Here is a 16,785-nt window from a genome sequence, read left to right on the forward strand (position 1 = left end):
AATTCAAAATCACAATTTTTTAATCACGAGACTATCATATGCTATAATATTTTTATCTCTAGATTTATTACCGACATTATAAAATTAAACAAATTTAGCCCGAAACGCAATTGTGTCATGTGACCTCAGGTTTTTTTGGTGGTAAAAATGTTTATTAATTAACGGAGCATTGTAAGACGGGAGGAATATCTAATTTAACATTTTCAACCTATAAAGATTGTATTAGACTCGTTTTGTATTTATAACAGGCGATATAATTAATATTTTCTTCTGGAAAATTCGCCTTAATTCGAAAATACATTATTCTCGTAAGTTGGCAATGAATGACGTCACAGAAACGATGGAGTTATTTTAATGTTGGTGTCATTGCTAAATTATTGGCGGCTCTATTTTTGATGTCAAATCCACTTAATCATCGTAATAAGCTTGGTAAATAATAAATGCAACTCCTTTATAAAAAAAATCCTGATAGAGAGAAAGAACGCCTCACCAATTTGTCTTCGCAAACAATCTTCGCCTCTTCCACATTCATACATTTTTTCTAACATACACGCCGATTATTCTGACTCTTGATATGATCACTTTATAACAAAATCCGACGGAGTTACAAAACCCAATAAACTGTGTCCAAATACTTGTTCTGGCGTTTCTCATGTGTGTGATTATAATCCATGATTCAGACCTCACATACTTATAAAAGAGTTTCTGCTGGATAAAAAACCTTATTTTCATCTCACCAATAGATGTCTCTAGTGAAGTTCTAGTAATTCAAGAACAGTGTTTCGAAATTAGTTCATATATGTATATAGAACTTCCTAGAACTTGAGTTGTGTGGTTGATATGATATGTGAGGTCCAAATCCTGGATTATAATCGCACACATGAGAAACGCCAGAAAATACCATTTTCATTTTTATTATTAAGCTTATAATTTGACCAGATAATTTATTTACAACATTTTAATATAAGAGTTTCTGCTTAATAAAAAGCTTCTTTACATCTCACCAATAGATGTGTCTAGTGAAGTTCTAGTAATTCAAGAACAGTGTTTCGAAATTGGTTCATATATGTATATAGAACTTCCAAGAATTTGAGTTGTGTGGTTGTCAATAATGGGTAGAATTGGTGAATGTTACACGTGTAAAGTGATCACATAAACCAGCCCATGACGGTCGTCAGCCCCGTAAATGCCTAGACTTCCATATTCTTTTTCTTCTTTGATGAGATGTCAAAAAATAATATAAGATATGTTTTTATATTAAATGTTAAAATCAAACACTAATCTTTCGAGTCTACTAAAAAAAGACTAAAAAATTAGCATTTGATTTAGTAATTTAATATGTAAATTAAAATGAAGTTCTATCAATTAAACGCCAAATACATAAATAAAGATGTGTTTTTATACTCACTTTCTAGGAATTCCATAAATCCATAAATGCATTTGCAACACAAAAATAAAAAAGCTAGAAAAAATATGAAACACGCCGTACTAAATATAATCACTGACGACGTGAAACTCATTTTAATTGTAAAAACTTTGTATTGTATTGTATTGTATAATATTTTCTTTGTTTTTAGCGTCAACTAATTTTATAACACATTATTCACAATTCCGTCACGGTAATAAAACGATTTATTTTTTAAACAAACACACATTTAATTTCTCTCAAGTAACAAAACAACGTGATATGTCATTTGCTATATGAACGTCCGTCTTGCGTTATCTTGTGGAAATATTTTTTTGCGATAAATATGTCAACACTCGAATGCAATCAGTGGCAGGTGTCAAACCTCAGAATATAAAAAGATTTGATTTAAATTTTAAAACAGGTGAATCTTTAATTTTGGTATTTTTCTATTTTTCGACTATGGCTGATATCAGGCGCTGAATACTTCGATGCGGAATAATATGGAAAAAAACTCGAACTGAGAGTTACCTACATGACCAATGCTTCCATGTTGTATTGTAACGATATACAAATATAATATGAATACAGGCGATCAAAAGTATCACACAAAAATTGATTATTTTTTAGTATAAAAATAAAACACTTGCGTAAGATAATTTTTTTTTGTTTGACACCTCATCAAATATGAAGAAAAATACAAAATATATTATTTCAAGAAATAAAAATACTTTAAATAGAAAAAATACTTGAAATAGTAATAAATGAAACCCTGAAGAGGGCAACAGGTTGTTGCCGAAACTAGTTGGTTAATAAAAATGTGAGTGGATCAGAACACAGAGTATTTTTATTTCTTGAAATAATATATCAATATGATCCACAAAGTTAATGCTTTCAATATTCAAAAAATACAAAAGTCTGGGCATTTACGGGGCCGACGACCGCAATAAGCTGGTTTAAGTGATCACTTTACACACGTGTGACATTCACCAATTCTACCCATTATTGACAACCACACTACACAAATTCTTGGAAGTTCTATATATATGAACCAATTTAGAAACCTTGTTCATGAATCACTAGAACTTCACTAGAGACATCTATTGGTGAGATGTAAATTAAATTAAATTTAAATTAAATTAAATTAAATTAAATTAAATTAATTAAATTTTCTAATGTGATTGTATTAAATATGTTTAATGAAAATGAAAAAATACACGTCTTATTTACAGGAGTAGTCACGTTCAAATACGTGTTGATTCTTAGTTGTTTTTTATTACCCAATTCAAATCTGGAGTTGATAGTGTGAAGCACGTTCCGATAATTCCAAGTGATCATTACAATATTACGATCATATCCTGTGCACTGGAAAATCCCAGTAGCGAGACCGATCGGCTGTAAAAATGACTTCGCTTTGTATAATTTTCATATAAGCGGTGAGCATGTTTCATTTCAATTTTAAAACACAGAAACACATCAAAGAAAACCGAAAACCGGAAGTTTTATATATATGAACCAATTATGAAACATTGTTCTTGAATCATTATAACTTCACTAGAGACATCTATTGGTGAGATGAAATGAAGCATTTTATTGAGGAGAAACTCTTTTATAAGTATGTGAGGTCCGAATTCTGGATTATAATCACACACATGAGAAATGCTAGAAAATATCATTTTCATTTTTATTATTTAAGCTTATAACTTGACCAGATAATTTATTCACAACAATTTTTAAATCGCATAAATTTTTGAGATTATTTATGTAAACACGACTAGTTTCCAGATGAAAAATTAGTATTTTCAACATTTAAAAAAATGTGACTAAGAAATACGTTTTTTAAGTATTTATGTAAGAACTTTTTTTCAAAATTATTTAATATTTACTAATAACTTCCGATCATCGAGTTACGCCCATTTTTTTAAGAATACCTATGTATGTTTTTAGAATATGTCGCTCACTCCTGTCAACAACGTCATATATCAAAAGACCTGATTTTTCAGGAGATCGTTTTTAAAGTTGAAGAATATAATAAAATGCATTTAAAATAAATATGAAAGCCCTTTTTTGTACTTTTTACTGTACTACAGATCTTTTTAGGTATAGCCTGAAGGTTTCTTTCTCCATTTGAAAAATATTTATATTATTTATAATATTTTTTTTAAAAATAATTAAATAATATCTTTTCTGTAAAATGCAAAAACAACACTTTCTGCCCTGCGGGTAAATATTAAGTTAAAAATATGAAGCTTTTGCTGGGATATAGTACATTTTCTGGGTATTCCAAAAACATGCACAACTGAAAATTGACGATTTTTGATATATATCTAAACACTTTTTAACTGATTTTTTTTCGAAATAATTAAATGGTGTTGAAAAAAAGACTTATTGAAAGGCAATGAGTTATGAAAATCTTATTCAAAGTGTTTTTTCAATACATCGCTAACTCCTTTCAACAACGTAATATTACGTTGTTGAAAGGAGTTAGCGATGTATTGAAAAAACACTTTGAATAAGATTTTCATAACTCATTGCCTTTCAATAAGTCTTTTTTTCAACACCATTTAATTATTTCGAAAAAAAATCAGTTAAAAAGTGTTTAGAAAAAACAATATCGTCAAATGTCAACTGCGGTGTTCTTTGAAATAATTATATGGTTTTGAAAAGAACAGTGAAAGGAAATGAGTTAAAAAAGTTATGAAAATAATTCTTCAATAAATATTTTTAAAATAAAAAATTCCAATACTTATATGTATATTCTAAAATCAAATTGTTGATGGAGACACGTCTGGCTCCTAGCGCAGCCGATCGAGTTCTGAATGTATACGTTTGAGATCTCAGATATTACTGATATAAAAACGTTATTTGAGAGAGTACCATATAAAAATATTTAATTAACCTTTTTGGAATAAAACCTTTTTATATAATCAAAAAAAGATTTTTGACATACTGTATAAATAACACGGAACGTACAATAACATGCTTTCAACGTAAAGATAGTCATGACTAAAGTCAAATATTTTCATAATTTATATTTGAAGCACTTACATTTTGATTTTCCATTTTATATTTAAAATGTAACATTGTTTTAAAATCACTTTATATATATATATATATATATATATATATATATATATATATATATATATATATATATATATATATATATATATATATATATATATATATATATATATATATATATATATATATATATATATATATATATATATATATATATATATATATATATATATATATATATATATATATATATATATATATATATATATATATATATATATATATATATATATATATATATATATATATATATATATATATATATATATATATATATATATATATATATATATATATATATATATATATATATATATATATACGAAAGACATCTAGACCAAAAAATTCATGGATGCTACAGAAATAACATGATTCGAAGGCTTGGCCTAGGTGACGTTGTATATGAAAGAAGGACCTACAACCTGAGGACGAGGAAAGCCTACAAAGAAGATATGTTTAGATGGATCCAGGAAAAAGAACAAATGCTGTGGACAAAACTATGGTCCAACTGGCAAAACTATTTGATATAATATTTTTCCCTTTGTCAGAGATACGCTATCGAATTACCAACTTCCACAAAAGATAAATATTTTCATATTAAAGGGTTGCCATAGGGACAAGATTGTATAACACACGAGTGCGTATAATTTATACGTGTGACAGACGCTGACGTACATGTAGGATATGTTTAGACAAATACGTATTTAATCCTTCGAGGAAGGAAGGTCGAATCACAACACATACTTGGAATCCTAGATACCCATTAAATAATCCAAGACATTGATCCTCTCCCCTCTTCTCTCACAACCCCTTACCTGATTCAATTCAATTTAACCATTCGCATTAAAACTGTTCGTAATTTAGTTTATGTCGAAGATTGGTGAATATTGTTTTGCAAAAACAGATTGGTGTGGTATTCTATTCTCTCTGCCTACCCCTGCAGCGAAACGGTGTGAAGGTTAGTTAGTTAGTTACACACACACACACACACACACACACACACACACACACCACACACACCACACACCCACACACACACTCAAACACACACTCACATATATACATATATAACTAACGTACACTTGTGTAAAGTAATCATTCAAACCAGCCTATGACGGACGTAAGCCCCGTAAAAATGCCCAGATTTCCATGTTCTTCTTCGTCGATGTCGAGATGTCAAGAATAATGTGAAAAATAATACATAAATACCATTTCCAGCGCATCGCCGTATGCACGCGGACGTTATAAGAGCTAGAATCAATGGAATTATCCAGAAAAATGGTGCGAACGAAGAACTCATCACTATCTGTGGACAATGATTAGAACACCGCAAAACTGAGTCCAAATAAATACACAATTACAAATTTATTGCTCACTACGACAATTGAGATTGAATAATGAAAATAAAGAAATTTTTCTATGTCGTTTTTATGTAAAGCGGGGTAAGTCGTTATTATATTGAAATCATAATAAAAAATGTTACATATCCTTGATAAGATGGGAAATAAGACAATACTTTGAGTGTGTCCAAATTTTCGTTTACAGCGCTGGGTTTGTTCACATAGGAGATATTTATATATTGATGCTAATTACATCAATATTTTGAAACTACGTATCTTTATATGAATAGCTACGTATCTGTTGCGCATGTTTTCTGTTTTATGTGTTTACTGTTTTTTTGTTGTTGCCCTTATAGTAATTATAACTAACTTACTAACCATCACGCCGCTTTCCCGCAGGGGTTGGCAGAGAGAATAGAGCGCCACACCACTCTGTCCTTGCAAACATTCTTCGCCTCTTCCACGTTCATGCATCTCCTCATACATACCCGCCGATTGTTACGACTCCTAACCTGACCACTTTAAAGTATTTGGCATACCTGATCGTGCCATGTTTTTCTCGGTCTTCCTCTGCTTCATTCGCTTCATAAATTTGTTTTAACGTTCTTTCCTCACTCATTCGTTCTACATGTCCAAACCATCTCAACACACCCTTCTTAATTTTATCGATAATGCTTATCTCAGCTTTGCATTCCTTCCTTATTTCACTATTCGCACATCTATCATACATCGTTTTGTCGCACATTCTTCTGAGAGATCGCATTTCGACTGCATTCAGTCTACTTTCATCCTTCTTTTGCCAACTCCATGTTTCACTTCCATACATTAGAGTTGGAAGCAGGACTCCGTTGTGCACTGCCAGTTTAGCTTCCGCTGATAGGTTTTTATTTGCTATAACTGATTTCAGTGCACCATTCACTTTGTTCCCAGCACTTTATTTTTACTTTACGTAATTATTTTTACTTTATTTCTCTTCTCAACGTGTACATCTTATAACTGTTCACGTTTTTCTTTTTTTTTTACTTTAGCTCTAAATTAAGTGTGCCTTTTAATCTTCTTAACTATTGCCATATTCTTTTATTGCTGTTTACTTTTAACTCATTTAACATCTGTGAAATTTTGTAATTGGAATATTACAATTACCCGTTTTATTTGTCATTCATTATTGTAAATGTATTTACAATGTCCGCCTCCGTAGTGTCAGCACGCTCGGCTACCGTTCTGGATGTCCCGGGTTCGATTCCCAAGCGGGGTGAAATAAATATAAGTGATTTTTTCACTATAATATTTATTTTATACTACCCTGGACTGGTACCTGAAGCGGAGGGCTGATCACCTTTCCTTCGTGTGTAAACGATCAAGATAACACTGCGTTTATATGACGCAGTGCCCTATGCACCATTGGGGTGCGGATAAGGGTTTAAAAAAAAATGTATTTATGTTAATGTTCTGTTTAATTTCTTAATAAATAAAAAATAAAATCATGAAAAGACAATTTATTTTTTAATCTGATTTAAATTTAATGCTCCACGACAAATTAAAATTCGATCTCTTAGACAAATGTGTGTCATATGTATTGATTAATTTAAAAAGCATAAATGAAATAAGTCATATTTATGTTATTTTACGGGATGGAAATTTCGACAAGCACCATGTCATCTTCAGGAATGGATGAGTATATATCCATCCCTGAAGATGACAAGGTACTTGTAGAAACTGGTTTGAAAGCAGCATCAAAAATAAAAGAGCTTAAAAACAAATTTTGAGTTTTATTTTATGAAGTTTATAAAATGTACCACAAAGTATCAAAAAAAAAACCCAAGAAAATACTAAAATTATAATGCACAATTATTGATAATGAACTCATAACAAAGTGATGCTAATTATAGTATAAAATTTAAATCAGAAAAAAAGTGTCACACGGAGTAAAAGAATAAGAATTATTCAGGATGAGATGTAAATAAGAAACAGTAAAATAATAATAAAAAGTAAAATCTTAGTCTGCCTCCGTGGTGTAATGGTTAGCGTGTTTAGCTATCGTCCTGGAAGTCCTGGGCTCGATTTCCAGGGGGGTGATAATAAATATTTGTGATTTTACAAACTAATATTTATTCAATATTACCCAGGACTGGTGCCTGAAGCGCAGGAGTGATCACCTTGCCTTCATTCAATTCAATTTATTTAATAAAAAAATAATATATACATAACAAACAATATTCAAGGCGTATATATTATAATAAAAGTAAGCAATAAGACTTAAAGGTGTAGAAGAATCCCGCTTCGGAAAACTCTTTCCGACACATGGAACAGATCAATATCCAATGTGATATTGTTCAACATAGCGGTAGTTCTTCCTACAGGCATAACCATCGGCAGGTTGGTCCTGTGTATAGGAATGTGAAACAATCTTTGCCGACGCTGTCTTAGGTAACTATCAGGAACATACAGACCAATGCTCTGGATAATTTCAGGATTATCGATCATACCGCGCAACAATCGATAAAAATGCGTAATCAAATACACATTCCTTCTAGTCTCTAAACTATTTCATGTAAGTAACGATCAAGATAACACTGGGCCAATACAAGATGCAGTGCCCTATGCACCATTGGGTGCGGATAAGGGTTAGAGAGAGAGAAAATCTTAGAAATCTCTTATTTTTTATTTATTTTGTGGTTTTATGAGTTTTTTATTGGTGGTCACGTTTACCCCTATATACTGGGTCTACGTTAGATAGACAATGGTAACTCATTACGAAGCTATCTCGGATTGGCATAAGTCCGATATAATAACAATATTGTGATAAGATAAAATTCTACTAGTATTTTATGTTGCAACCAGTGCTTTCTATATTATTAACAAATCATAGATTCGGTTTAGTAACATCACATAAGGTGATTTCAGTAAACCTGTATAATATAATATAATATAACGGGTCACTGGGTAGGAAGGCTTTGTCAAAAACTATAGGCAATTCTTAAACCAGCTTAGAGATTGATTTTTAACATATCGCTCACTCCACTCAAGAACGTCATAAATCAAAAAACCTGATTTTTCAGTAGAACATTTTTAAAGTTTAAAAATATAATGTAATGTATTAAAAATAAATATCAAGCCACTTATTGAACTTTTTACTGTGCAACAGATCTTTTTAGGTAAAACCTGAAGGTTTTTTCTCCATTTGAAAATTTTTTGGGATATTTTAAAAAATTATTAAACAATACCTTTTCTTCAAAATGCAAAAACGACACTTTCTGCCCTGTAGCGGGTAAAGGTAATAAGTTAAAAATATGCCGCTTTTGCTGGGATATAGTACCTACATTTTCTGGTCATTCAGAAAGCACGCACAACTGAAAATTGACGATTTTTGATTTATGACGTTCTTGAAAGGAGTGAGCGATATCAAAGTGTTTCAAACACATCTTCATCTTGGTATTCTATAATCAGCTGTTTTCAGTCACTTTTAATGTCTTTATCGATGGGTAATATGACTAATCATTGAGCCAATTCTCACGACTGATTTATAACATGACGTAATCCTTCAAACGCATTCGCAACCTATCGATCCAACGTTATATAAAACCATCTGTCATTTCGTTATATGAACATTGACTCCTTTTCCACACACAATGGTGCATAGGGCACTGCATCGTATTTACGCAATGTTTTACTGATATTTAATAACATGAAGGCGAGCTAATCTGCACTTCAGGCACCACAATAGGGCAAATTAAATAAATCAATAAATAATTTCATTAATTGATTCGGCAGTCACTTTGTGGTAATAACTATCCATTTTTAATTGAAGTTTTACTTGGTAAAAACCACATTTTCTTAAAATCAATTGGGACGCTTGTTTCAATGCATTCCGCATCATTTTCATATACCAAATGATACGGAATGCATCGAAACACATGTCACAATAAATTTTAAGAAGTAGTGTTATCTATCAAGTAAAAATAAAATAAAATTAGTTGGGAAAACAATAAAACAAGTGACAAATCACATTCTGGGAACCGAATTCGGGTTCTTCAGCATGGTTGTCAAACGCACCAACCACTACACTTAGAAGTCAGATATTAATAGATTGTTAAAAATTAGAATTTTCGATAAAAACTTACCGTATTTTTCTGATAGGTCCCAAATAAATTTACACAAAGAAAGGACACAGATTATACTCAGTACGACGATTGAAAGAACGTATATGAAAGAATGCATTTTCACTTTCCTTTTTAAATCTACAAAATATTAAGTACCTTCGAATCACAACATAAAAAATATTGATAATTAAAAGTAATTACAAAAGCCGTTAGAATATATTTAATACGTTTTATCAATAATTCGTATAGTTTAGTGCAATAATAATTATTTTTTCAAATGTGATATAATAGACCTCTGTTGGTGGGCCAAAATTTATCTGAAAAATTGCCAGGGGTGTAATTACAATAAAAAATATAACTCCTTAAGGCCCAATTCGTCCGCCTCCGTAGCGTAATGGTCAGCATGCTCGCCTACCGTTCTGGAGGTTCGATTCCCAGGGGGGTTTAATAAATATAAGTGATTTTCTCACTCTAATATTTATTCAATATTACTCTGGACTGGTACCTGAAGTGGAAGGCTGATCACCTTTCCTTCATGTGTAATCGATCGAGATAACACTGCGTTTATATGAAGCAGTGCCCTATGCACCATTGGGGTGCGGTAAGGGATTTATTATTATTATATTAAGGTCCAATATTAAGGTATTCGATAAATCACAACTAAATTTTCTTTCAAACTAGGTAACATTTAACGTAATTGTTTTTTTTTTCAAAAAACATTGTTTTTGTATTTAAAAATACGTTTTTTTTACTAATTAAATATATGGTTATTGGGAAGTAAGGAGTTTAATAATAATAATAAAAGTTATAAAACCCTTATCCGCACCCCAATGGTGCATAGGGCACTGCGTCATATAAACGCAGTGTTATCTTGATCGTTTACGCATGAAGGAAAGGTGATCAGATTAAATTAAATTAAAATAAATCAAAAATGGATAGATTTTACCACTGTCCGCCTCCGTAGTGTAATGGTCAGCGTGTTTAGCTACCGTGCTGGAGGTCCCGGGTTCGATGACCCAGGGGGGGGTGAAAATAAATATTAGTGATATTAATTACACTGTAATATTTATTTAATATTACCCTTGACTGGTTCCTGAAGCGCAAGAGTGATCACCTTGCCTTCACATAAGTAATGATCAAGATAACACTGCGTCAATTCGATGAAGTGCCCTATGCACCATTGGGTGCGGATTAGGGTTATAAGTAAATAAGTAAGATTTTACCACAAAGTGACTGCCGAATCAATTAATATATTATTATTATTGTTTTTTATTTTTAACATTCTTGTTCGACCCTGAAATATGAGTATAAAATCACCTCATATCACATAAATTTACTCAAGACTATGTGTTGTCGATAAGATAAATCGCGAAGAATTGACTAAGATAAGATAAAAAATGTCTGATTTGAATAAGAAAGAATTTTACAAAATATTTCAAAAGAAGATCATTTTTCACCTCTTCCTTTTTTCTATTTGTTTCGATTTAAAATTTTGCTTAAATTATTTATTTAAAAAAAAAACAGATCTAAGTACCTTCATCTTTTAAACGTATAACTCATATGGCACATATCGCAGTCGTACAGGAGAAAGTGACCAACTAACAAAACGTAAAATGTTCAGGAGGGCCATTTAAGTCACTTTTGCTTGGCAAGAAAATAAACATCAATGCAGTTAGTCATTTTTAACAAGTCAATATATTATACTTCCAAGTTTAAAATTCTTTGGGATTTTTTCCACGGCAATATTAGGCTAGTAAGATATCAAATGGTCAATGATCACGTTTTTGTAAAAAAAATGCACTTGGTCACTTTCTCCTGTATGACTGCGATATTTGCATTTTTTAATTTTTTTGTGACCAATATCTGTACCCGACGGATTCTCCAGTTCTTTGGACACGTTGCGCGTGGCAACGAGGATAGGCGCCTGGAACGACTAGTTGTGATCGGTAGCCTGGAGGGAAAGAGAGGGAGAGGAAGATCCCCACACGATGGACCGATCAAATTAAGGCAGCAGCAGGCACCTCAGTGGTTGGAGCGCTACGTGCAGCGCAGTCAAGGGATAACTGGAGAAGAGTCATTGCTTCTGCAAGGGTCACAACCCTTAGCAATGAGGATTAAGACGGAGAAGAAGAAGATTTTTTTTTATTTGTAGTTTATATTAGCACTTTTAATCTAATTTTATTTCTGATAATTTCTTATGTATTCTAGCCAGCGCCCTTTATATAACCTAAAATATAATGTATGTATACCCACACACAAAGGCCATGCCTTTGTGGGATCCTTTTTTTGTGTGAATATATTTTTATTTTTTTGTACTTGTAATTATAATATAAGTCCGCCTACGTAGTGTAATGGTCAGCACGCTCGGCTACCGTTCTGTAGGTCCCGGGTTCGATTCCCAAGGGGGGTAAAATAAATATAAGTGATTTTTTCACTGTAATATTTATTCAATATTACCATGGACTGGTACCTGAAGCGGAGGGCTGATCACCTTTCCTTCATGTGTAAACGATCAAGATAACACTGCGTTAATATGACACAGTGTCCTATGCACCATTGGGGTGCGGATAATGGTTTTATAATTATTATATATTAATTATAATATATTGTGAAATGCCAAGGGATTTTTAATAAAGAAAAAAATAATCTTGCCTCTCCAACTCTTTTCTCTCATTTTCTGACGAGGCTTTGATGTGGAGGTTTCAGAAGTTTTATTTTATATATGAAAAACATTGTTAACTTTGTGGTATGGTAATATAACACTCTCCTTATCATTCATCGTTCACTTTGTACCTTCTCTTCTCCAAACCCTTATCCGCACCCCAATGGTGCATAGGGCACTGCATAATATAAACGAAGTGTTATCTTGATCGTTAACACATGAAGGAAAGGCGATCAGCCCTCCGCTTCAGGTACCAGTCCAGGGTAATATCTAATAAATTTGAGAGTGAAATTTACTTATAATTATTTTACCCCCACTGGAAATTAAACCGCGGTCCTTCAGAACGGTAGCCGAGCATGCTGACCATCACACTATGGCGGCGGACTTTTTGTAATACCACTTAAAAGTTTTAAGTGGCATTACAAAGTGAACATTAAATGATAAGTTAAGTATTGTTTCATTAGTTATGTAGTTATTTCTACACATGGAATAGGATGATTTAAACGGATATTGGCTTAATGTGTAATACCACTTAAATATGTTCGGTGGTATTACACAAAGTGAACGATGAATGATAAGGAGGGTGTTGTTTTATAAGTTATTTATTTCTATATCTGGAATGGGGTGATTTAGACGGATACTGGCTGGAGAAATGTCACAGAACTGACGATGACTCGTCACCTGGATCTATTTTTTTTTTAAATAAAACAAAATTTTAAGTGATCCATGCTCATTTTTTATTAATAAAATATCACATAAGAAATAACTGACAACTTTGCCAAAAGTACAATACAAAATTAAGTAATATTCACATTGTATACATTTCTATAAATACACTTATTCTCAATTCAATGGAAGACACATTTCTGACATATTTTTAAATTGTCTTAAAAAGTCCGCCTCCTAAGGATTTCCTTTTGAATTACCTAACGTCTAAGTGACTCTGAAATCTGTCTACGGCTTATGAAACACCGCCTATCATAGCCCTACTTAGGCTCCAATTTTATAAGTTTTAAAGCCAATTCCTACTTCTGAATGGGTTTACTCTTTATGTTAAAAGTTACTATAATTTCTTGTAATTCATGACTCAAAATTAGAATTTTCACTCATAAATTACAAGCGTAGACCCAAAAACAATTGCTTTTGAATAATAAGTATTTGAAAATTAGAATTTTCACTCATAAATTACAAGCGTAGACCCAAAAACAATTGCTTTTGAATATTATGTATTTGAAAATTAGAATTTTCACTCATAAATTACAAGCGTAGACCCAAAAACAATTGCTTTTGAATATTATGTATTTGAAAATTAGAATTTTCACTCATAAATTACATGCGCAGACCCAAAAACACTTGCTTTTGTGTATTAAGTATTTGAAAATTAGAATTTTCACTCATAAATTACAAGCGTAGACCCAAAAACAATTGCTTTTGAATATTAAGTATTTGAAAATTAGAATTTTCACTCATACATTATATGCGTGGACCAAAAGTACTTGTTTTTGTGTATTACGTATTTGAAAATTAGAATTTTCACTCATAAATTACATGCGCAGACCCAAAAACACTTGCTTTTGTGTATTAAGTATTTGAAAATTAGAATTTTCACTCATAAATTACAAGCGTAGACCCAAAAACAATTGCTTTTGAATATTAAGTATTTGTAAATTAGAATTTTCACTCATACATTATATGCGTGGACCAAAAGTACTTGTTTTTGTGTATTACGTATTTGAAAATGAGAATTTTCACTCATAAATTACATACGTAGACCCAAAAACACTTTCTTTTGTATACATATTACTTATATTGTATATTGGTGATATTGCGAATTGAGCTTAGTCTATAAAACAGGAGTTCTAAAAAAAATATTTATCTTTTGTTCTCAGATATATGGTATATATATATATATATCATTCAGATGAAAGTATTTTAAGATATAAAAATGTAATTTTAGGCTGAACAATGATCTTATTTTTTAGATTTTAAATCTTTAAACCAAATAATTTTTAAGTGAACCCGCACATAATAAATTAAAAATATGTTTTAAGATTATTTTGAATGTACAATTAAATCACAATGTTTCTATCCACTTTCTTAAATATAAAAGCATGTATAAAAATGTTTTAATCGTTAAACTATTCGTTCATTCCTTAAACTATTTATGTACCTTATATAATATGGATTGCTGCTTATATTATATAAAAGCACAAAGCGTTGAAGTTGGTAAAAAAAATGTATTTAAACATGCCCTTGAGAGTCATGTTTCTTTAGTTTCAATGTTTTTAAACAAGGAAATAAGTAAATGAATAAAAAAATTATCGTTTTGTCAAAAATGTAAGTACAGCGTCTGATAGCTAATCCGAACGATTTCTTGATCCAAACTACCCACTTGACAATTTACATTCGGATTAAACAGCTGGCACTGTATATCAGATTTTTCTAAATAATTATCAACTAAGTGAGCATGAGGTAATCTGCTTCCATGGTGTTATGGTTAGCGTGTTAAGCTACCATGCTGGAGGTACCGGGTTCGATTCCCACGTAGGGTGAAAATAAATATTAGTGATTTCACACTTTCATATTTATTTAACATTATCCTGAAGCGCAGGAGTGATCACCTTGCCTTCATGTAAGTAAAGTTCAAGAAAATTCTGCATCAATACGATGCAGTGTCCTGTGCACCATTAGGTGCGTATAGGGTTTAAAAGTAGAAGTAGAAGACCATTAAGTATGAATTGGAAGGTATTAACTATCAATATAATACTGTTAACATTCAGTTACAAGTAGGTTAATAAATAAAAATTAAAACATTATTGATATCTTTCATATCTTCCAAAATTAAAAGATTTTTCCTATCAGGGTAACAGCAACGGCCAGGAGGGTGACCATGCTGCCGACGCCTCGTCCGGCAGGAGCCGCGGAGAAGTACTCGAGCGGCCACCAGTGGGTGATGGATATGACGGGCTGCGTGGAGGTCGGCCTCACCTTCGCGGTGGTCTGCTCTCCCGGTATGTAGTTCCCGCAAGTCGGGAAGTTCTCCGGGACAGGAGGGAAGTCGGAATGCTCTCCGACTTTGAATAGAAGGGCCATTCCGACCTCGGCGTGGAATTCAATGTGGCAGTGGAATAGCCAGTAACCTAGAATCAAAATATTTTTGAATTATTAATAAATTTCACCATTTTACAATAGTCATCTGTGGCGAGATTCCATATTCTCCTTTATCTATGTTGAGATCTCAAAAACAATATAAAAAATAACTCCTAAGTGGAGATAATCAAGATTATCTCCAATTAGTAGTTATTTATTATCGAGTATTTAGCACCAAGCACACTCAAAGTATTGTAATGTTTTACAAGTTTCACAAAAGCTCTTTTTTCAATGTTTTCTTTAATGAATACCTCACTAATCAGAACCCGCGGTTTTCATTTATTTGAGAAAAAACATAGTAAAAATAATATGGTTCATACAAGATGAATTACAAAATACATAAATAAGCGCTGTTAGAAATGCATAGATGATTTAGCAAAACAAACGATGTTTTGGTATTTTGGACGTCATTATTTTAGTAGGGTGGCTAATATTAAACGATGAATGATAAGAAGAGTATTAAATTTCACCATACCACAAATTTAAAAATGCTTTTAATATACAAAATAGATCCCTGTTCCCAACACAGATTAAAATAAAACAGATTTTTTTAGACAATTAATGATCTATAAACCTTGTACATAATAAGCAAGGTAAATATGTAATTAATACAACTCAAATAAAAATAAACAAATATCACTCACTCCTTTCAAGAACATCATAAATCAAAAATCGTCAATTTTTAGTTGCACATGTTTTCGGAACGCCCAGAAAATGTACTATATCCCAGCAAAAGTGGCATATTTTTAACCTAATATTTACCCGCTACAGGGCAGAAAGTGTTGTTTTTGCATTTTGAAGAAAAGGTATTGTTTAATTATTTTTTTAAATAAACTAAATATTTTTCAAATGGAGAAAAAACCTTCAGGTTTTACCTATAAAGATCTGTTGCACAGTTAAAAGTTCAATAAGTGGCTTGATATTTATTTTTAATATATTGTATTATATTATTTAACATTAAAAACGCTCTCCTGAAAAATCAAGTATTTTGATTTATGACGTTCTTGAAAGGGGTGAGCGATATGTGGAGGTCCTTACCAAAAA

The 16,785-nt window shown here is 31.5% G+C and overlaps 2 protein-coding genes across 4 annotated transcripts in view; both read right to left on the reverse strand.

The window, feature by feature from the left end:
- Positions 1-5,851, reverse strand: part of LOC148307064 (uncharacterized) — a 23,263-nt gene extending 17,412 nt beyond the window's left edge. The window contains exon 1 of one of the 2 annotated variants that reach the window (XM_088263974.1): positions 5,699-5,851. In XM_088263974.1, the coding sequence (XP_088120100.1) occupies positions 5,699-5,789 (91 nt within the window). In that variant the 5' untranslated portion in view covers positions 5,790-5,851. Of the gene's footprint in view, positions 1-1,408; positions 1,896-5,698 lie in introns of those variants that run through there. The other variant, XM_088263970.1, reaches the window with a different exon arrangement.
- A 7,459-nt stretch (positions 5,852-13,310) lies between these two features.
- The window catches only part of LOC148307065 (multicopper oxidase 3-like), an 81,956-nt gene continuing 78,481 nt past the window's right edge, over positions 13,311-16,785 (reverse strand). For both annotated transcript variants that reach the window (XM_088263981.1, XM_088263979.1), the window contains exon 11: positions 13,311-15,731. In XM_088263981.1, the coding sequence (XP_088120107.1) occupies positions 15,433-15,731 (299 nt within the window). In that variant the 3' untranslated portion in view covers positions 13,311-15,432. The remainder of the gene's footprint in view (positions 15,732-16,785) is intronic.

Source organism: Brachycentrus maculatus, unplaced genomic scaffold (genome assembly GCF_059751285.1).
Source record: "Brachycentrus maculatus isolate JH-2025_06_01 unplaced genomic scaffold, ASM5975128v1 h1tg000211l, whole genome shotgun sequence".
NCBI classification, from domain to species: Eukaryota; Metazoa; Arthropoda; class Insecta; order Trichoptera; family Brachycentridae; genus Brachycentrus; species Brachycentrus maculatus.